This window comes from Panthera pardus, unplaced genomic scaffold (genome assembly GCF_024362965.1).
Source record: "Panthera pardus isolate Hobbes unplaced genomic scaffold, ASM2436296v1 HiC_scaffold_11, whole genome shotgun sequence".
NCBI classification, from domain to species: domain Eukaryota; kingdom Metazoa; phylum Chordata; class Mammalia; order Carnivora; family Felidae; genus Panthera; species Panthera pardus.
In genome coordinates, this window is record NW_026526666.1 from 84146500 (window position 1) to 84168889 (window position 22390).

Consider the following 22390-nt stretch of genomic DNA (forward strand, 5'->3'; position numbering starts at 1 on the left):
AAGACTAAATTTCCCATAATGCCTGATACTTATTTAGGGCTTCGTCCTGTTGGACGTTCTGGGATTGTCATCAGGTTTCCTAGAATGTGCTGGCCCTTTGCTCAGCTCTTTGCAGATGACATCTCATTTCATCTCATTTAATCCTCACGGCCACCCTGTGGTGCAGACGTGGTTATCACCTCCATCTTGCTGATGATGGAATCGGTTCCCAGGGGGAAGCCACCTGCCCAAAGTCTACTAGCATGTAAGAAACTAAGCTAGAAGTAGGTTCTACCTGAACCTGTCTGGGGCGGGAGTAGGTGGGAGTCTCTCCAAAACCAAGGACTTTGCCATCTTGTTTGGAATCACACAGCAGAAGGCCTTGTCTAGCTCTTTCTCCCCTCACCCACCATTTTACAGGTGGGATTCCTGAGGCCTCTAGAAATTACAGGATTAGCCCATGCCCTCCTCAAATCCAGGCTCTTCCTGTTGCCCCTTCTAGATTTTGTTTTAACGTTTATTTATTTTTGAGAGACAGAGAGAGACAGAGCGTGAGGAAGGGAGGGACAGAGAGAGAGGGAGACACAGAATCCGAATCAGGCTCCAGGCTCTGAGCTGTCAGCACGGAGCCCGACATGGGGCTCGAACCCACGAACCCTAAGATCATGATCTGATCGGGAGTCGGATGCTTAACCGACTGAGCCACCCAGGGACCCCGTGACCCTGCCTAGATTTTTAAGCCCTCGGAGCCTGAGGGAGATGGGACGGGGGTGGGGGCATTGACTCTTGATGGGAGAGGGAAAGGCGGGGAGGCCTCAAGCAAGAAGAATGTGGGGCAGGGCTGGCCAAGAAGCAGCAGCAGCAGACTCCCTGCTGGCCCTCCTTCTTGAAACAGGAAGAGAAGGCTCTGGGTCACAGCACTGAGGTGGGTGTAAGCCCACAGGAGGCCACAGCTGACACCCCAGAGGTGGGGCAGCTGCAAAACGGTGTCAGCAGGTGGGTCAGCAGGTGCCTGGCGAGACCTGGGAAGACCACACAGGGAGGGTAGGGAGAGGGTGGGGATGGGATGTGCCTGGACACCAAGCGAGGGTGACGTAGACAGAGAACCTTCCAGTGAAGCATTTAAATCTCTGGCAGAGAGCAGAGACACAGTCTGAGGAGAGATGAGCCCGTGCTCTGAGGCAGTGGAACTGACTCATAACTGAAGCCTGAGGTCCTGATTGTGTCCCTGCTTCACCTCCAGGTTTGCCGAGTCATCTGGAGACTTTGGACCCCAGGATTCTCCATCCGTGAAGGAGGGAAGGTGGGTGACAGGGTTTCCAGGGCCTCTCAACCCCGATCCTTGCTGATGGTCATTTCTAACAGGAATCTGACTTCTCGCCATGTGTCTGCCATGCGGGTGACCTAGGAGGGCTCATTCTCTGGGCTTGGGAGGCTTAGGCTGAGCAGGCAGGGAGGCTGAGGTGTGGAGGGACAGCCCCTGAGCTCCGGGCTGAGCTCTGATGTTCCTTCAGGGATTTACCAGAAGCTCAGGACACCATAGATCCCAGTGCCCTGGGCTGTGCCTGAGGACGCAGGTTGAGATGGAAACCAGGTGAGTCCGGGTGTGGAGTGGGGACTGTGGGTGTGGCCCTAAGTGCTGAGTCAGGACTCTGGCTGCAGGCTGCCCTCACTTCAGTCTCAGGGATGTGTGGCCAACAGCAGATCCAGTGGCAGCTCTAGGGAGTTAAGGTGCCAGTCCTAGCTCGGCCACCAACTTCTTGGTGACCGTGCGTGAGTCTCCTCCTTTCTCTGAGCCTCTTGTCCCTGTGTGTACAATGGGGTTGTTGGATGAGATCATCTCTTGGGCCCCAGCTCTGAGTCTCATAATCTGAAGATCTTGAACTCCTCGCTTATCTTTCCTGTGCCTCTGTTTTCTCACCTGTGAATGGGGACATGTGTGTGAAGGAGCCCGGGAGAGGACGCCAGCCCTCTATTCCATACACATGGTGTGTGCCTCTTGCTTGGGCTTCCTTTGTCTCTGAAAAGCCCAGGCCAGTGGCCTGTGCTACAGATGGGAAAATTTACCAGGGCGCCATGGGGGTCTTTGTGGAAAAAAGGAGGGCCGAGGACTGGCTGGCTTGGGAACACTGGCCCCTGGGACTTGCAGGGAGCTGGGAGAAGGAAGGAGGCCAGGTTCTTAGAGCAAAATCTTTCCAGGACTCCGGAACTGTGCCTGATGGAGGGATCTGTTGAAGGGTCGGGCACCAGCACCCCCCTTGGGAACCCGAAGGAGAGTCAAGGACCCCCTGGAAGCGTGTGGCCAAAGGAGCTCATCGCACTGGAGCCTGGGGAATCTGCCTGGCAGGTGGCCCTGAAGAAGATCCAGGAGCTATCAGATTCAGTAGGAGGGAGAAGGAGGGAGAGGGAGGGACAGGGAGGGAAGGGGAAGGAGGGGGAGAGAGGGGGAGGGAGGGGTGGAAGAGAGTGAGGAGCAGAGAAGGGGAGTCTCAGTCCCTACTGTGGTGGACAAGAAATAAGACTTTCGATTTCGTGGTTTTATAGGTCAGTTTACTAGGACTTACTCCAAGCCTCAGCTCTGCTGGGGGTCAGTCAGGAAATAGTTTTCTCTGTGCCCTTCTTGCACCTCCCATCATCACGTGGAATTTTATCCAGGGCCAGGCTCCTTAATTGAGGGTTGGAGCCGTTTCGTCCTCACTTTGATCTACAAAGACTATTGCCCTCATGTCTCCCGTTTAATTTTTTTTTAATGTTTATTTATTTTTGGGGGAGAGAGAGAGAGAGAGAGAGACAGAACATGAGCAGGGGAGGGGCAGGCAGAGAGACAGAGACTCAGAATCGGAAGCAGGCTCCAGGCTCTGAGCCGTCAGCACAGAGCCCGACGCGGGGCTCGAACTCACGGACCGTGAGACCATGACCTGAGCCGAAGTCGGACACTTCACTGACTGAGCCACCCAGGAGCCCCTTGTCTCCCTGTTTAAAGAGTTAGAAGATCTGGAGTCAGGGGTCGCCTGGGTGGTTCGGTCGGTGAAGCGTCCAACTCTTAGCTTCGGCTCAGGTCAAGATCTCTCGGTTCATGAGATCGAGCCCTGTGTCGGGCTCTGCGCCGACAGTGCGGAGCCTGATTGGGATTCTCTCTCCCTCTCTCTCTGTTCCTCCCCCACTCATTCTCTCTCTCTGTCTCTCTCAAAATAAATAAATAAACTTAAAAAAAAAAAAAAGACCTGGGGTCAAATCCTGTTTGTACTTGCTGCATGACCTTGAACCAGTGACTTTGTGTTTCCGAGCCCGTTTCCCCCTCTCTAAAATGGTGGCGCCACATAGTACTTACCACGTAGAGTCGTCGTGAAAGTGAAGTGAGTGCCCGCTACCCAGCCTCCCTGCCCTCCTTCCCTGCCCTGCCAGGACCACCGAGACCCCTTCATGGTAGCCGACCTGGGTGTGCTGGCCAGCCGTCACCGGGCCTTCTGCCAGGCCCTGCCGCGGGTCTTGCCCTTCTACGCAGTAAAGTGCAACAGCAGTGTGTGGGTGCTGCGTGTTCTGGACACCCTGGGCACCGGCTTCGACTGCGCCAGCCAGGTAAGCCTGTGTCCCCTGCTGCCGTCACAGGCCTGACACTTCCTGGGGGAAAGGCCAGCCGCTAGGGAGCTGGGGCTGGGGACTGTGGCACCTAGAACCCTGGCTGACACCTGTCTTTGAGGGAATCAATGAATGAACCACGGGTGGTCGGCCTTCCACTGGGCCATGCGACCCGGCAGGCAACCAGTGAGTGGAGGGACCACAGGCTGTGGGTTCACGGGCACAACCATGTCACCTGAACCCCAGGTTCTTCCTCTTTAAACTGGGACCAAGTGCGCTTTGCTCGGAGTCGTCTAGGAGCCTCAATAGCACATATGTGCCCAGCGCGGTGCCGGGTGCAGAGGACGGGTTCAGTCAAGGGCAGCCCCTTGCGGGGGGAGGGGCGGCGAGCCAGCTCCTGGCTCAGTCACCCTTGCCAGGTGGAGCTGGATCAAGTGCTGGGCCTGGGCGTGGCCCCCTCACACATCATCTACGCCAACCCCTGCAAGCCTGTCTCCCACATCCGGTATGCTGCCCGCCACGGGGTGCAGCTCCTGACCTTCGACAGCGAGGAGGAGCTGACCAAGGTGGCCCAGCACTACCCTGGGGCCAGGTGAGACCAGCGGGGGGGGGGGGGGGGGGGGGGGGGAGGGCGGTGCAAGCAGGCGGAGACAGGCGGAGCAAGGACCAGCTGGCCTGGGGCCCCTGCCAGGGGAGTTGGGCCTCCTCCGCAACCAGATGAAGGTGGTCCCATGGGGTGACTTGGGAGAGAGACTCAAGCAGCAAAGTCTAAGAATTTGAGTCAGTGGGCCCAATGCCTTCCCTGGTGCACACTGGTGCCACAAAAAAAAAAAAAAAAAAAAAAAAAAAAAGCACTGCTTATGTCTGCGTAGACACTGGGCAAAGCCTGGCATTAGGAGGTCTTTAGGCATTAGGCATTAGGACCTTAATGAAAAAAGCACTCACATCAGAGTCAGGGAGACCTGGGCTCACGTCTCAGCTTCATTTGCACATGCCGTGTGGTCTTGGGAAAGTTATCTAACGTCTCTGATCCTGTAGCATGGAGACCCACAGAAGGTGTATTTATAATTTTATTGCTTTCCTGCTTCTTCTTACCTGAGCAAAAGTCTGTAAGTGGTGAGTGTTTTAGCTCCTTGGCATTTTGTGGCTGGACAGTCCAGAGGAACTAGGCAGGGGCGGGTGGGAACGTGGAGAGAGATTGGGGGGCGGGGGCGGGATGATAAACCATCCAGGCCTCGGGACTCGTGTGTGTAAGAACCCTTGGCATCTCTCACAACCCTCTCCCAGGCTGGTCCTCCGGCTGTTGACCGAGGACAGCCAGAGCATCTTTCCCCTGAGCGCCAAGTTCGGGGCAAGCCTGGAAGCATGTGAACGTCTGCTCAAGTCTGCCAGGGACCTGGGCTTGGCTGTGGTCGGAACCAGGTGAGAGCACTGGTTTTCCCTGCCTGGGAAGCACACTCTAAATCTCCAAGGCACTTGCCTTGGGTGCAAAATTTAAGGGGGCGTCAAAACACCTTTAATACAATATATTTTTTTTAAACATCAAAATTAATGCAAAAAATCCACGATGAGGAAAGTATCAAAATTTAAACTTAAAACTTCTGTATTTCATTCGTTGTGCATGTGTTTGCATCAATCTTGCTTTGATCAGTCGGTCAAGTGTCCAACCTTGGCTCGGGTCATGATCTCACAGGTCCGGAGTTCGAGCCCCGCGCGGGGCGCTGTGCTGACGGCTCAGAGCCTGGAGCCTGCTTCGATTTCTGTGTCTCCCTCTCTCTCTGCCCCTCCCCTGCTCACGCTCTGTCTGCGTCTCTCTCTCAAAAATGAATGACCGTTAAAAAAAATTGAAGAGAATTTGAAAAAAAGATCGCATTCAATGTTATTTATCTTGATGGCTTAGTGTTCAGGCACTGCCTTAAATTTTGCACCTGAGGAGAGGGCCTCGCTCGCCTCACCCTACCTGGCCCTGATTGGTCCCCCAGCCCGCCCTGCGATTTGGGGTTCTGTTCATAGAAGGGGAGCCCCGCAGCGGGGGCGCTGGGAGGCGGCAGCTGAGAGAAGTGACTGCCGCACAACCTCGAGCTCCCCGACTCCGGGCCTGTCGCGTGCAATGCATGTGTCCCTGGGGACATGCACGTGTATGTCCCAGGTTGCACGTTTCTGTGGGCCGGTGTAGTCACACGTGTCTTACTGTGTGTAGATGCGTGCCGGTCTCCACATCTTACCCCCGTTGGTGTTTCTGAACGTCCCTCTTCTTACTGACCCTTGTGTTTCCATGTGTGGTTCCCCACGTGTCATTTGACACGTGTCCAGCTTCCACGTGGGCTCGAAGTGCCAAACACCGCACAACTTCAGGCAGGCCATCGCTGACTGCCGGCGTGTATTTGAGATGGGCCGAGCGTTCGGGCATGACATGAGCCTCCTGGACATCGGAGGGGGCTTCCCCGGAGGGGAAGGCTGTGAGCCTCAGTTTGAGGAGGTCAGAGAGGAGGACGAGAGGGAACCTGGGCTGGGTCCAGGGGACAGTGGGTGAGTGTGTTTGTGTGTAGGGCGATTTCTTGGAACTGAGTCACGTGCATGCATGTGGCTGGGGTTTGTCTTGATTGCCGTGGTTCCAAATTCAGACATCTCAGAGCGCTAGACTTGCTGTGTGTCCTTGGACAAGTCCCTTCCCCTCTCTGGGCCTCCGTTTCTGTTTCCTTGCTGGTCAAGTGGGGACGATAACACTTTCCACAGTGCTGTTATGGGAATGGAGGGGGATGATGCAGGTAAAGCCCCCACATAGGGACTGGTCACATTAGGGTCTCTCTGTCCCTGTAGATGGCGAGAGTGATCAATGCCGCCCTGGCCCAGGACTTCCCCGAGGGGAGTGGTGTTGAGATCATCGCGGAGCCTGGACGCTTCTATGCGGCATCTGTCTGCATGGCTGCCGTCAACATCATTGCCAAGAAGGCTGTGCTGGAGTCTGGTGTGTGGGCCAGCACTGGGTGGGGAGGGCACTGTCCAGATGTTCCCAGGCCCTGGGGGGGAGAGGACGGACAGGGGGTCTGGGCTGCACCCCTGGTGCCTAATGGGAGTAGAAATGAACCTGTTAACATCACTATCGTGCTGTTCTCAAATAGACTGGGAGGTAGAGAACCAAGGCGAAGCCTCTACTCTTCCTGAGCGGTCAGTGAATGCGTATTGTGTTTACGGAGGCAAAGTCACGGGCTACAGCTCGTGAGGTCACAGACACCCCTGTGCTGTTGTGCCTCTGAAATTCTTCGAGCAAGAGCCTTCTAGCAGGTGCAGACTCCTGCAATGAAAAACATACCGAGTAAAGACAAATTCTCGTTTATTTATTTATTTCTGAGAGAGAGAGAGAGAGAGGGAGGGAGAGCAAGTGGGGGGAGGGCAGAAAGAGAGGGGAAGAGAGAGTCCCAAGCAGGCTCTGCGCTGACAGGGCGGAGCCTGCTTGGGATTCTCTCTCTCTCTCTCTCTCTCTCTGGCCCTCCCCCACCTGCTATCTCAAAATAAATAAATAAATTACAAATTAAAAAAAAAAAAAAACAGAGGTCAGTATACAATCCCGAGTTTAGATTCAAGGAAGCAATACTCTGCGGCCAGACTAAGTGGCTGTGAAGAAACTGGCTCAGTAGTGGGTCATGGCTGACAGATCTGGCGGGCCCGGGTGACCCCAGCTCAATACGCACCAGGAGTGTGATGGGGCTACGAGAAAGCCACTACCCGTGCTTGCTTCAGCAACATCAACGGAGGCAGAGTATTTAGGCGGAGGGAGGTGAGAGTCGGGCTCCAGTCTGTGACTGTCAGACTCAGACACTGTTTTCAAGCGTATCTGAGGTTTGTTTTCATCAGGTAACAGAAGACACGCAGGCATGGAGATAACTGTCCCGGAGGAAGAAAGTCTTTAGTCACGGTTCCCTAGAAATAGGAGACCGGGCATGGCTCGCAGGGCCACGGGGGAAGGACCAGGGTGCGTGGGGCAGGAGGAGCAAGCAGAAGTCAGGGGGAGAGCCTCTGGTGTGGTTGTCGAGGGACGGAATGGGGGAGGTGGGTGAGCTGGCTGGGCAGAGGGGGCGGCGGGAGCCCAGAAGACAGGCCCCCACCCTGCTTGGGCTCCAGAAGACCCCTGAGACAGAGAACAGGTGTTACCAGCACGGGGCAGCGGGTCTGGGCCCCTCCCAAGGGCGCTGCGCTCAGGGGTTGAGGGTCAGCGGGGAGACTGGCCAAGCACATCACCGTCCTGCCCTCTTCCCACTCCCAGGAGGCCGCCGGAAACTGCTGTACTATCTGAACGATGGCCACTACGGCATCTTCCGCCTCTGCCTCAGGGAGCCTGTCCCCAGGATGCCCATTGTGGTGAAGGTAAGGGTGTGGCTTTGGCACTCCTGGACTCTAAGGCCCCTAAGTCCGGCCCCCAGTCCTGAGAGGCAGGGGTGCTTGCAGCCAGGTGGGGAGGTAAAGGACCTCAGACCCTCTGTGGTTTGCAGGTGGTCATTCCACGTGCTTGCACAAGGACACACACCAGGGTGCCTACGTGTATCTGCACGTGTGATTCCGTATGTGTGCGTTTCTTTGTGTGGGCCTGCTGATCTGCGCTTGTGCGGGTGGGTGGGAGCAGGTCCGTGAGTCTGCATCGGTGCGCGTGCGTGTCTGTTTGGTGATGCGTGTTTCCACGTACGTCCCTGCATGCACGCACTTGTGTTTCCAGAATCCTTGAGTGCGGCCGGTGCAGGAGGCTTAGGAAGGGGAGAGTCTCACACTCTGATCCACACTAGATCACCTGGAGAGCTTTGAAACACCCCAGTGCCCGGGCGATGCCCTAGACCACTGAAATCAGAATTCCAGATGGGTCGAGACCCTGGCATCGGTCCTTGGTTAAAACTCCCCAGGTGATCCCCACGAGTGATTATTGAATAAAACCCTCTCATTTTGTAGGGGAAAGCCAAGTCCCATCCGTGCCTGCATCTGTGAACTGGCAGAGTTGGAATGTGTTGCTAGAATACGAACTCCGTGAAGGCGGGGCTGGTCTTTATGGGTGGCCAGTAGGGTCCTTGCTGGTGCCTTCCTGCTCGGGCCCTGGGCGCATGCCCTGACAGCCCGGGGAGCGGGCTGGGGGAACCAGGTGGTTCTCTGAGTCCCTGCCCTTTGCTCCCTGCAGGAGCTCTGCTCGGACCCACCCCTCTTCCCCTGCACCCTGTACGGTCCCACATGTGATGCCTTTGACAAGCTCTTCCGAGAGGAGGTACAGCTGCCGGAGCTGGATGTGGGTGACTGGCTTGTCTTCCCCTCCATGGGCGCTTATACGTCCTCTATGAGCTCCACCTTCAACGGCTTCCCGCCTGCCTCCACCTACTACGCCATGGAACCCGAGCTCAGGTGTCTGGAAGGAGAAAGAAGGGACAGGCCACCGAGGGGATCTCCGCAGGGTCTGAGCTTGGCGAGGCGAGCTTGTGGCTAAGCTCTGGGGCCCTAGGCCCAGGAAATACCCTACTCCCCGCCGCTGGCCCCAGCAAAGCTCAAATGGTCTGACTGCTCTTTGACACTGGCCTCTGCCTTTGGCTTTGACCCTGTCACAGCCTCTCCCCACCTGGGTGGCTCCAACAGCTCTGACGTGCACACGCCTTTGAGGGCAAGATCAGGCAGCCCTAGGGCCCCAGCTGACCCTCAGTCCCGTGGTCAAGGCCCCACTCTGCTCCGTTTGCGACGGCTCCCTGGTTTCCTCCCCTAGCAGCTTCCGGGTCCCTCACAGCCTCTGCCCCAGGGTCCCCTCTCTGCCCACCCTAAGGCTCACCCCCTGAGGTGCAGAGCGGACTCTAAAACCTTCCTTTACTGGTGCAATCTTCCCACAGGAGCCTGCTGGGGTCGGCACCTTAGGCTGGGAGGTGGTGGTGGAGATGCTCCAGACACCGTGGTATGTCCACGCGGGGACACGTGGGGTGGGCGTGGGGGGCCGCCACAGGGGTGGGCGAGAGGTTTGGGTGCTTCTGAAAGTGACGAGGCAACTTTCAAGGTTCAAAATTGTTTATCTCCCAAAGTGGACCTGATGTCTAGGCCGGCTCCTCTGGCAGCCACTCCCCCCCCACCCCGCCCCTGACCCCCTCCCCACCCCCCCCCCCCAGACCCTGGTCCTGGGGACGGGGGCTGAGAACCTTGCGCCTTTACAAGTGGCCCCGGAGGCTATGTCCTAGGCTGGGAGGCAGCCTGCACTGACCGGCACCTTGAGATCTTTCCCCCTTCCTTTCATTCAGTTAGTGAGCCCTGTGTGGTTCCAGGAAGGTCTGCATGAGCTACGGGCACCCAGTCTAGTGGTGAGAGCACTGACTTTGGAGTGCTCAGACGGGCCTGGGAGGAAGCCAGGCTCCGCCACAGAGGAATGGTGCTGGCAGTGCCTCGGTTTCCCCATCTGTGAAGAGAGGATAATATTAGTATCCCCCCCACCCAGGGTTGTTGAGAGGAAGAAGTCATATAGTGCAAATCCTCAAGCAAGGTCCGTTCACGCCCAGGGCCCCGCCTCTGGCTGCCCCTGGTCCCAGGCCAGCCCCATGGTCTGGGCATCCTCAGGGAGCCACATAGCATCTGGCCACACGGCTAATGGGCCAAGTGAGTGCCTCGGGCCTGGCCTCAGCCTCAGAAACCCCCAGGCTGCAAGGTTGGATGGACAAGGTATACTACTGTGTGTCCTCTGGGCACGCTAAAACCTTAAAAACAGCATTTGGGGGAGTTCTGAGATCAAAAAGGAAATGAGTGTTACAGGGGAGGAGGTTGGCAGAGGTGAGGGTGGGGACAGGTCAGGATGACTGGCCACATTCCGTCAGCAAGTGAAGGCCCAGAGGCCAAAGCCACCCACCTCCTGTGTCTTGTGTCCCTTTTAAGCTTCTGCTGATGAGACGTTCTCCGATCCCCAGCCTCTGCAATGGTCCTCCCCGTCCGCCGGAGTCAGCCCCCCTCGGCCAACACCAGCGGGATCTCCCAGCATCCCTGGACTAAAGAGAATTGTCCCCCAGATACATGGAAAGGGATGGGCCCCAGACGCCGCCCTAGAAAGCCAGAGGGCTCAGACGGCCTTCAGACAGCCTGTCCCCAATTCATCTCCCGGTGCCTGAGAATTGGGGGTGGAAACATCCACACCAACCCCCTCAGAGGTGTCTGGAGGCAGAGACATGAGTGGGCTTTAGGGAAAACATAAAGTTTTATTCAGATGCAAGACACGTTGGTGTGTTTTCCGTTTTGCCCTCTGATGCTGTGATTGTGGTTATCCATCCACCCATCTATCCATCCACTCAGCAGAAATCTGAGGGCCGAGTGTGTGCCTGGCGCTGTTCCAGGCACAGGTAACACACAACGAAAAGACGGACAAGACCCCACGCTCACGGAGCGAACCTTCCCGTTGGGAAAAGAGGCAGCATGCACAGACATAGAAATACATCACAAACTCCAGAAATGCTGTGAGGAAAAAATAAAGCAGAGCCAGAGGATGGTGAATGAAGGAAGATGTGCTATTTTAGGTGGGAGGACGCGGGGGAGGCCGGCCTGAGGGGTGGCGTGGGAGCGGAGACCCAAGGGCAGCGAGCGAGGGCCCGTGGGGTTGCTGGGTCACAAGAGTCCCGGGCATGGCAACCTGCAAGTTCCAGGCCGGGGATGGAGACTGTTCAAAAAAGAAAAAAGAAAAAAGGCAAGGGGATGAATGTGAGTGGGCAGAGTGAGTGAGGCAGGTGCCGGGAGAGGAGGAAGAGGAGGGCCCAGCGTTGATTGATCAGGCCTCCAGGTAAGGCAGGGCTTTGACTTTGTTCCGAGTTGGAGGGCAGGCCCTGGAGGGGTTGAGCAGGTGCGCGCGGTGGGAGTGCAGAGAGAAAGGGAGGAGGTTCTTGCCAGCTTGGGGAAATGATGGGTGCTCACGGCGGCGTTTGGTAGTGAATCGTGGCCAGTCCAGGGCAGGGTGGAAAGGTCCTGGCAAGAGAATTTGCTGAGGGGCCAGCTGGGGTACCCGGGGCAAGGAGAGGAGTCAAGGACGACTCCCGGGCTCTGGGCCAGAGTTGCTGGTAGGGGAACAGGGACCCTGGGGAGGAGCAGCAGGTCAGGAGGGGTTCAGATCGAGAGCTCAGCTTTGACAAGTCAAGTTGGAGAGGTCTGTCCAGCCTCCAGATGGAGTCACACACGAGTATCTGGTTCCAGGGCCAGGCCTCAGGACAGGGCATACACAGGTGGGTGGCGGGGGGCACTGGGCACACAAGGCACATTTCAAAGAGGGAACGCCTGTCAAATACTGCCCAGCGGTGGGGGGGGGGAGGGGGACGGGGAGGCCACCTGTGGTCTTTACCAGAGGCTTTCGGTGCGAGAGAATAGGAAGGTGGCGGAGGTGAGGTCCAGAGAGGATGGGTGAGAGGGTGGGCGAGGGCACGGCTTCCAGGGACTTGTGTGGTACTCGGGCTGCGGACTATGGGAGGGTGGCCGGGAGAAGGGCAGGTCCCGTCAGGAGGCTGAGGATGAGCGATATTACAGCTTGTTTGTAGGCTCGGGAGGATGCTGTGCTGGCTGGCGGGGAAAATAACTAAGATGCAGAAGAGAGGAGACGGTTACCAACGCCGGACCTGGGGGGGGGGGGGGGAGGGGGAGGGGACGGTGAGCCTCCAGTGCCCTGGGTGGGAGCTCGGACGACTCATCCCAGCTAACAGAAGGCAGGGCACACAGCGGCGCCCTGAGGGTCCTCGGGAGAGAGTGGGGTTCTCTTCTGATTGTTTCTGTCTTCTCCGTGAAAAACAAGATCCAAGATCCAGGCTGAGAGGGAGGGGGCAGGTGTTTGGAGGAGAGGGGCAGACATGGGGAAGTCACAAGAGGGCGAGAGTGGGCCAGTGACATGGGGCGCGATTGCCTTGCCCACCGAGGTTTGTGGGGGGCAACCCGGAGCGAGGCCGGGCATTCCGTGTGTTTTGTCTTCATCCACATTCGGCTGCCTGGGTGCAGGGGCACAGCGGAGGGCTCTGCGGTCCAGGCTCCACTTATGGCTGGCTACCCCCAAAGCCCCTGCAGTCCTCCAAGCCCTCTCGCCACCCCACATACTGTCCTTCCACAGACACATGTGCTGGAGACTCCTTCGCGATGACCCCCCCCCCCCCCCCCCCCCCCCACTTCGGAGAAGCGAACGGACCTGGGCACCTAGCGATGAGCGGCAGAGCTGGGGTTAGAATTCACATGCAGGGTCAATGTCGGGGCAGCAGGGGCGTGCACGCTATGTTGAAGAAAGTCATGTGTCCCAGATGGTGGGAAAAAACAAAAACAAAAACAAAAACAAAAAAAACCAAGCTGGGCAGCTGGGGGATTAAATCTCAGGTGTTTCGTGCCTTGGGAGGGACCAAGGCTTTGTCCAGTTAAACTGTGGTGACTTGCTGCCACCCACTGGCTATTCGTGGTATTGCATCCGGACGGACAGTGCTCAGGATATGCTTGGCCCACTAAGGATTCACGGCCCGGACCCAACAACGCCTTGTTGCAAGGGTTTGGTGGGAGTTCTCACTCCCCGCTTTTTTTTTTTTTTAAACAATTTTTTTCATGTTTCTATTTATTTTTGAGACAGAGACAGAGCATGAATGGGGGAGGGGCAGAGAGAGAGGGAGACACAGAATCGGAAGCAGGCTCCAGGCTCTGAGCCATCAGCCCAGAGCCCGACGCGGGGCTCGAACCCGCGGACCGCGAGATCGTGACCTGAGCCGAAGTCGGACGCTTAACCGACTGAGCCACCCAGGCGCCCCTCACTCCCCGCTTTGACAAGTGAGAAAATGGAAGCCAAGAGAGGTGTCTTCAAAATTCCATCTGTACCTCTGGCCTCCATCCGCTCAGTTCATTCATTCAGTAAGCATTCCTGGAACACCTACTCTGTACCAGACGCGGTTTTAGGCGCTGGGATTCAGCAGGAAATAGGCCAGGAGACAGCATTGCTCCTGCAGGGCTGCCGTTTTGGGGGTTCGGGAGGGGGGGCAGATACTAAACAAGTAAATGGGTGCTGTGGAGGAATTAAGAGGGAGTGGCCGGAGAGGGTGGTTGGGAGATGACATGTGAGGAGAGACCTGATGGCCGAGAGGGTTGGGAAAGACACTCCAGGGGGAGGGAACAGCACTGCAAAGGCCCTGAGGCTCTGCAAGATTTGGGGTTCCAGACCCCGTGGAGCCCAGTGACGCTCCAGCCCATGGCGATCCGTGGAGAAGCACAGCGGCCAGGGCAGACCGTTCTCAGGGGGGTAGTGCCGTTGACCTTCTCTCTGTGAATCCACAGCTTCTCCCAGCCCCCACCTTACTCACACAGCTGGCCACTCTGCCCTCCAAACTCCTCCTCTCTTGGCTTGGGTGACACCAACCTCCAGCGGCAGGAAGAGCTAGGATCAGTCTCCTGTTACGAACAAGGCTTAACGTTCAAACTTGAGTTGTTTCTGGTCTGAAGGAACTCACTGACCTGTCGAAAGCTAGAGCAGGAAATGCTGGAATGTGGAGTCAAAGGTCAACGTTGACATTTCTGGGAGCTGGGACAGGAGCATGCAGGAGAGGACTGGAGTTATAAGCTGTCGCCGAGCTACAAGTGTGTGTTTGTGACCCTGTCTGCGGCCAGTGGTGAGCCACTCTTGCAAATGTGTGGAAGCGTGTTTAGAATGAATATTTATAAGTTTGTATGCATAGTATGAGTATGCCTTCTTCCACTTCTACGAGTGGTGTTCCAAGAAAGAATACATTTTGGAAGCAAAATAAGTCCCTAAAGTGGCAGTTTCGACATGTAACTTGAACACTGCCCAACTGTGTTAGCTGACATTTCCCAGTGTTTGAATATTTGCCATAGGCTCTAGTTCTTTGTAAAGCAAAATATTTCATCATTAAAAAAAAGGAAAGTTGTATGAAGCAATGTGTACCCTAATACCCCCCTTGAAGATATGTTTGGACACACACTTAATTCAACCAGCCTCAATGCGAAATGAAATAAGCATTTCCACTTCTGAAATATTTATCATAAAAACAAAGCTCAAAGGCAGTTAATACGTTAGGTGTTCTAAAATTTCATTTTAAGGAGGGCTTTTAAATAGTAAACATTCATGATATTATCATTCCATCTTAAAAATAATTTCTCTTTGGCATTTGCTTTGAGTTAACATTCTGCTTTTTACTTTATTTTATTGTTTTAGACATTTTTTAATGCTTTTTCATTTTGAGAGAGAGAGAGAGAGAGAGAGCATGTGTAGGGGGAGAGGCAGAGAGAGAGAGAAGAGAGGGAGAGAGAGAGAATCCCAAGCAGGCTCCATGTTGTCAGCATAGAGCCTGATGAAGGGCTTGATCTCACGAACCATGAGATCATGTCCTGAGCCAAAATCAAGAGTTGGATACTCCATCGACTGAGCCACCTAGGCACCCTGGGCTCTTTTTAAAAATTAGATCTACATTCTTTTTTAAAAAATGTTTATCTATTTTGAGAGAGAGAGAGAGAGAACTAGTGGAGGAGGGGCAGAGAGAGAGTGAGAGAGAGGATCCCAAGCAGGTTCTGCACTGTCAGCTCAGAGCTGGATCTCCTGAACCGTGAGATCATGACCAGAGCTGAAATCAAGAGTCAGATGCCCAACCAACAGAGCCACCCAGGTGCCCCAATGTTTCCCATTGTAATGTGTTTTATGATCAAATGTCTGTATAAGGTAGAGATCATTTTTATATCCTGCAACTCTGCTGAATTCATGAATCAGTTCTAGCAGTTTTTAGGTAGAGATCATTTTTACATTTTATTGACATATATCATCTTGTCATATTACATTGCCCCATTATAATAATAAACTATGCATTTATTACTATAATTTTTAAGATAGAAAACCTCTGAAATGTTTGTTATAGCCTTCTTACAGAAAAATGCTCACTGTTTATTATTATGGTCGATCATTATTTTTTCAAAACACATAAAGTGTTAGGAAAAATATGACATACTGTATGATTTAAGGAATGTCAGAAAATTTCCTGAGATTCTGTTATCTCATACCCAAATCCCAAAGAATCGTATCTGTTGGGAATTTGGAAATGTTTTTTGAAGCTCTAACATCTCTTTTTTTTTTTAATTTTTTAATGCTTATTTATTTTTGAGAGAGAAATAGACAGAGTCAAGCAGGGGAGGGGCAGAGAGAGGGGGAGACTCCGAAGCGGGCCCCGGGCTCCAAGCTGTCAGCACAGAGCCCGAGGCGAGGCTCGAACTCACAGACCGCGAGATCATGACCTGAGCCGACGTCGGACGCTTAACGGACTGAGCAGCCCAGGTGCCCCTAAGCTCTAACATATCTTGATTTGGCATACCTCCCCATCCCAAAGCCACTGCTCTAATTGCCAGAACTCTGTCATCTTCCTGCCTTATGAGTCAGTCCCCAGGCTCCTCTAACTCACCCTCCACAGTCCTCAGAAGGATCTTTCTAAAGTGAAAACGGACGGTCATTCCTCTGTGAACTCCTTCCCTGGATCCCCAGCACCTTCACCAGCGTTTCTCAAAATGCATCTGCGGATGACTGCATAAAAACATCTGGGAGTTTCTTAAATGTGGCGGTTTGGGGAGCCTCGTTCAGGCAACACCGAATCACAATTTCTGGGAGCCTGGGGAATCTCTGCACATTTATCACATCTTCTGGATGGCTTCTTAATAAGCTTTTTTTTTTTTTTAAATGGTTAAATACAACACAAATATAGGAAGCCACAAATGTACGGATTAATGAAACCGTAATAAAGCAAACACCTGTTGGAAGGCAAAACCTTGTCACTCACCCCAGAAACTCTCCACATGCCCCCTCCCAATCATGATCTTCCCCTCCCGCGGCCCCCGACCGTCTATCTGCCAAGAGCAACTAACATCTTGGCTCCCTTTGTCTGCTTTTCTTTCATTTTAATGTGCTGCTGAATTTTGTTTAGTCTTTGGTTCTCTTTCTATAGTTGTTTTCCCTTCCTTTTGTAATTCCCTTGTGAATGAAACCAGATCATTTTGTCTGATGGGAGTTTCCCCGTCATTGCTAATTTCATCCCCATGGTTGCAGGCCACATGTCCCTCTCTCCTCTGAAAGTCCTGTTAATTGGTAGTTGGATCCAGTGGCTTGATGAGATCTATATTTGATTTTTTTTGACAAGCCTACTTTACAGGTGATGAGTGATAAATCTTACCTCAGCCATTCTAGTGATAGGACATGCGATTTCACTGTGGTTTTCATTTGGAGTTTCCTAACAACCAGTGACGTTGAATCCCTTTTCATGGGCTTAGTGGCCAGTGGCATGTCCTCTTTTGTGACATCTCAGTCTAAGCCTTGTTGCAACAATCTGTCACCATGTGACAAACCACCACAAAAATTCGTGGCTTAAGACGAAACCATTTATTTGCTCACTTTCTAGTTGCATTCTGAACTAGGCTCATCTGGGCAGGCGTTTTGATTCGGGCTGCAGTCATCTGAAGCCTCAACTGGGGCTGAAAAATCCGAGATGGCTTAATACATGTCTCAGGTGCCTCAGCTGGGATGGCTGGACCAGGAGGAGGCTGGCCAGGGGTCTCTCTCCATGGGTTCCCCATCTAGGTAGCCAGATCACTTTGCATCAGAGCTCCAAGAAGGAGCATTCAGAGGACAAAACCCAAAGTGCAAGGGCTTATCTTTTTGCATCACACTAGCTAATGAATGCTCCACAGGGCAAGATAAAACACCTCTCCAAACCCAGAGTCAATGTCGAGAGGCTATACGAGGGCATGAATTCAGGGAGCCACAGTTCATCAGGGACCACCAGCGTGAGTCTACCACAAGTCTTGTGCCCTAATTGTTAATTGGATTGCTATAGTACAATTACTGATTTTTGCATGTTAAACCAATCTTCTATTCCAGGGATAAACCCTACTTGGTCATGGCAGTTTTTCTTTTTATATGTTGCTAAGTCAATTTGCTGACATTTTGTTAAGGATTTCTGAGACTATTTCATGAAGGACAACAGTGTATAGTATTTCTTGTAATGTCTTGATTTGACTTGCGCATTAGGTTTATGCTGGTTTCATCAAATATATTGGGGGGTGGTCCCTCTTCCTCTATTTTTGGAAAGAGTTGGTATAAGATTGGTGTTACTTTCCCTTAAATGTTACACAGAATTTACCAGGCCAGCAATTTGAGCTGACCTGGAGTAATCTTTGTTAGCATGTTTTTAAATTTCAAATCGAATGTGTCTCATTGATACAGGACTATTTCAGTTTTCTATTTCTTTCTGTGTTAGTTTTGCTGAATTGTGTATTTGGAAGAATATGTCCGTTTTATCTCAGTTGTTGAATCTATTGGCATTAAGTAGTTCCTAATACTTCCTTATTGTCTTTTTATGTATAGGATCTGGAGTGATGTTCCCTTTTGCGTCCTGATATTGGTAATATTCGCTATTTTCTCTTTTCATTCTTGCTAGCAGAATGAAGAAAGAACTTTTTAAAAATATTCATTTGTTTAAGTAATCTCTACGCACAACATGGGGCTCAAACTCATGTCCCCAAGACCGAGAGTTGCATGCTTTACGGATTGAGCCAGCCAGGCACCCCAAAGAACCAACTTTGACTTTTTATGGTTCTGTATTATCTGTTTTCCATTTATTATTATTTTTTCCCACTTACTCTGGGTTTAATTTTCTCTTCTTTTTTTAGCCTTTTCATTTATTTTCACCTTTCTTCTTTCTAATATGAGCATTTAAGCCTGTAAATTTCCTTGTAAACACCACTTCAGCTGTATCACATAAATTTTGATGCATTTTGCCTTTTTTGTCCTTATCATTCAACTCAACATTTTCTAATTTCTATTCCTATTTCTTCTTTAATTTATGGCTTATTTAGCTGTCTGTTGTTTAATCTCCAAACGTTTGGTAATTTTTAAAAGTATCTCTCTTTTATGGTTTTCTAGTTTGATTGAATTTTGATCAGAAACATAATCTGTATGATTTCAATCCTTTGAAATTTGTTGAGATTTATTGTGTGATCCAGAGTAGGGTCATTTTTGGCAAATCATTCCTATGAACTTGAAAATCATGTGTATTCTGCATGTACATTCTATATGTGTCAATTGAATTTAGTTGGTTAACAACTTTGTAAATCTTCTATATCCTTACTAAATGTTGTGTGACTTTCTGAGAAAAGTGTGTTAAAATTTTCACTTGTGCTGGTGCATTTGTCTACTTCTGTTTTTGGTTTTTCTGTGTTAGTTGATTAGTGTATGTTTAATTTTGATTTGTGTATTTTTAAGCTGTGTCATTTTGTGCATACAAATTTGGGACCGTTACATTTTCCTGTTAAATTGACCTTTCATTATCATAAAACATCCCTCTTTATTGCTAGTAATGCTTCTTGTCTTAAGCCTATTTTATCTGATATAATATAGTGACACTAGCCTTTTAAAATTGAAATTAAGGGGCGCCTAGGTGGCTCAATCAGTTAAGTGTTTGACTCCTGGTTTTGGCTCAGGTCATGATCTCACAGTTCGTGGGTTTGAGGCCCATGTCAGGCTCTGCACTGACAGCAGGAAGCCTGCTTGGGATTCTTTCTGTCTCTTTCTCTCTGCCCTTCCCCCACTCGTTTTCTCTCTCTCTCTCTCTCTCTCTCTCTCTCCCCCCCAACTCTCAAAATAGATAAATAAACTTAAACACTTTTTAATTAAATTAAATTTAAATTAAAATGGTGTATCTTTGGGGGGCACCTAGGTGGCTCAGTTGGTTAGGCTTCTGACTTTTAATTTGGGCTCAGGTCATGATCTCACGGTTTCGTGAGTTTGAGCCCCACTTCAGGCTCTGCGTTGTTAGCTTGGAGGTTCTGGAGATTCTCCCTCTCTCTCTGCCCCTCCCCTGCTCAAACTCTCTCGGTCTCTCTCAAAATAAATAAATAAACTTAAAAGAAAAATTTTAATGGCATATCTTTTTTCAGCCTTTTGTTTCACCTTTCTATGTTTATATATTTAAGAATATTTCTTATAAATGAAATACAATTCAGCTTTTGAAAAATTGATTCTTTTTTTTTAAGATAATCTTTATTTTCCTTCATGTTTATTTATTTTTGAGAGAGAGAGAGAGAGAGAGAGAGAGAGAGAGGGAGAAAGCTGGGGAGAAGTAGAGACAGAGGGAGACAGAGGATCCAAAGCAGGCTCTGCACAGAGCCCAATGCGGGGCTCGAACTCACAAACCACAGGATCATGACCTGAGCTTAAGTGGATCTCTTAACTGACTGAGCCACCCACGCACCCCTGAAAGATCAACTCTAATGATATCTGTCTTCTAGTCACTTTGTTTAAACTGTGCACATTTAATATAATTACTGATATAATTGAATTTAGATCTGCTATTTGTTTTCTGTCTCATCTGCTCCTTGTTCATCTATTTTTCCATTACTTTCTTTTTGGGGGTAATTAATTCATTTTTATTATTCCAATCTTTCCCTTTCTTAGGTTCTAGTTATACATTTTTGCAAAATGCTTTTGGTATTTACTCTAGAGATTTAAAAATGCATCTTTGACCCATTACAATATGCTTCATTCAGTTCAGGCTGCTGTTGTAACAAAAACACCATAAACCGGTGGGTTAAAAAACAGAAACTCATTTCTCACGGTGCTGGGGGCTGGGAGTCAAGATCAGGACACCGGCATGTTCGGGTTCCGGTGAGAGCCCTGGTTTGCAGATGGCTGTCTTCTTGCTGTGTTCCCATATGGTGGAGAGAGGAAGCAAACTCATGTCTCTTCTTACAAGGTCACTAATTACACCATGAGGACTCTACCCTTGCAACCTAGTTACATCCTAAAGGCCCCATCTTCAAATACCATCCCACGGGGGACTGGAGTTTCAACATATGAATGGAGGGGGGATACAAACATTCAGTGCATATCACAGAATTACAGACTTCTTACAGTATTAAATTAATACATTAAGCACTGTTTTAAATTGTTAAAGAAACTTAGAATGATTCAACTCTATTTACAGCCTTCTAGCCTTCATGCTATTATTGTATATTTCACTTCTACATATGCTATTAACTCTGTAAGATATTTATATAATTTGTTTTAGAGACAATTATTTTATTTACTTATTTATTTATTTATTTATTTATTTATTTATTTTATTAATTTAATATAATTAATTTAATTTATTTATTTTATCTTATTTTATTTTATTTTATTTTATTTTATTTTATTTTGAGAGAGAGAAAGAGAGCACAAGCAAGGGAGGGGCAGGGAGTGAGAGAGAGACAGAATCCCAAGTAGGCTCTGAACCATCAGTGCAGAGCCCGATGGGGGCTCGAACTCACAAACCGTGAGATCATGACCTGAACTGAGATCAAGAGTCAGACGCTTAACTGAGTCACTCAGGCACCCCTATAGCCAATCATTTTAGATTTACCCACATATTTGTGATTTTTTAGTTTTAGTTTTGTTTTATTTTAAAATAGATCTGTTTATTTTGAGGGAGAAAGAGAGAGAGAAAGCATGAGTGGGGAAGGGACAGAGAGAGAGAGGGAGAGAGAGAATCCCAAGCAGGCTCCACGCCCAGCACTCCATCTCATGACCCTGAGACCATGACCTGAGCTGAAATCAAGAGTTGGACACTTAACCAACTGAGCCACCCAGTTCCCCCACTCCACCCCGCCTTTCTGTTTGTTTTTTTCCCATGTTTCAGCTTAGCTATTTTCTATTGAACTGTCTTCAAGTTTGCTAATCCCATCCTTTGTCTTGCTTTACTCTGTCTTCTGTTAAACATATCTAATAAGTTCTTAATTTCAGGGTTGTATTTCTCAGTGTTAGAATATTTGACTATTTTTAAAAGTATCTTCCACTTCTTTGTTGACAATCTCTATTTTTTATCCACTTTGCCAATCTTTTCTTTTATGCTCTTTGACATATTATCAAAGATATTTTATTAAAAAAATTTTTTTAACATTTATTTCCTTTTGAGAGAGAGAGCGAGACAGATTGTGAATGGGCAAGGGGCAGTGAGAGGGAGACACAGAATACAAAGCAGGCTCCAGGGTCCAAGCTGTCAGCACTGAGCCTGTCGCAGGGCTCGAACCCATGAACTGCGAGATCATGACCTGAGCCAAAGTCAGACGCTCAACTGACTGAGCCACCCAAGTGCTCCTATCAAAGGTATTTTGAAGTTCTTGTCTACTAACTCCAATATGTGGATCATTGTGGTTCGGACACTGTTGTCTATTTTTTCTCTTGATTGCTAATCACGTTTTCCTGCTTCTTTGTATGTCTAGTGATCTCCAATACACGACACTGTTCAAATTGTAAATTACCTCAATAGAATGTGTCACAATGTCTTATGGTGGTCTTTATTTGCATGTCTCTGATTGCTCAGGAGGTTGAGTACTTTTTCATGTTTATTGGTCATTTGGTTTTCCTCTTTTGTAAAGTGCCTGTTTAGGTGTTTTAATCATCTTTTCATTAGGCTGTGTTTTTCTTATTGATTTGTAGGTGTATATAAATTGACATGTTCCTGATGACTCAATTCATTTATCATTATACAGTTGTCTCCTTTACTCTGGATAGTTTGTCTTAACCTTCACTTCGTCCGATATTAGTAAATACATATTTTTCACTGGTAGACTTCACCCAGAGGAGATTTCTGCTTCCTTCACCTAATTTGGAAATCACACTGTATTTATTGTTTTCCTGGTTATCGCACAGGTTATAAGCTGCACCCTTCGCTTGTTCGAGTCTAGAGTTAATCAACACGATTACTCCAAGACAATACAAAAATCTCACAATAATTTAATTACATTTACCCACCTTCCGACCTATTTATCATTTTGTCATGTATTTTAATTCTATAATGTTTTCTGTTTTAAA

At 50.2% G+C, this 22390-nt stretch overlaps 1 protein-coding gene across 1 annotated transcript; it reads left to right on the top strand.

Annotated features, from left to right (window-relative positions):
- Positions 1 to 2197: 2197 nt before the first annotated feature.
- Positions 2198 to 10548, top strand: LOC109255238 (antizyme inhibitor 2-like). The gene is made up of 9 exons (XM_053899167.1): positions 2198 to 2362; positions 3385 to 3558; positions 3978 to 4150; positions 4846 to 4980; positions 5872 to 6037; positions 6379 to 6526; positions 7823 to 7923; positions 8720 to 8937; positions 10467 to 10548. Exons 1-9 carry the CDS (start codon positions 2198 to 2200, stop codon positions 10546 to 10548), a joined length of 1362 nt encoding a protein of 453 aa, XP_053755142.1.
- The last annotated feature ends 11842 nt before the right edge of the window (positions 10549 to 22390 follow it).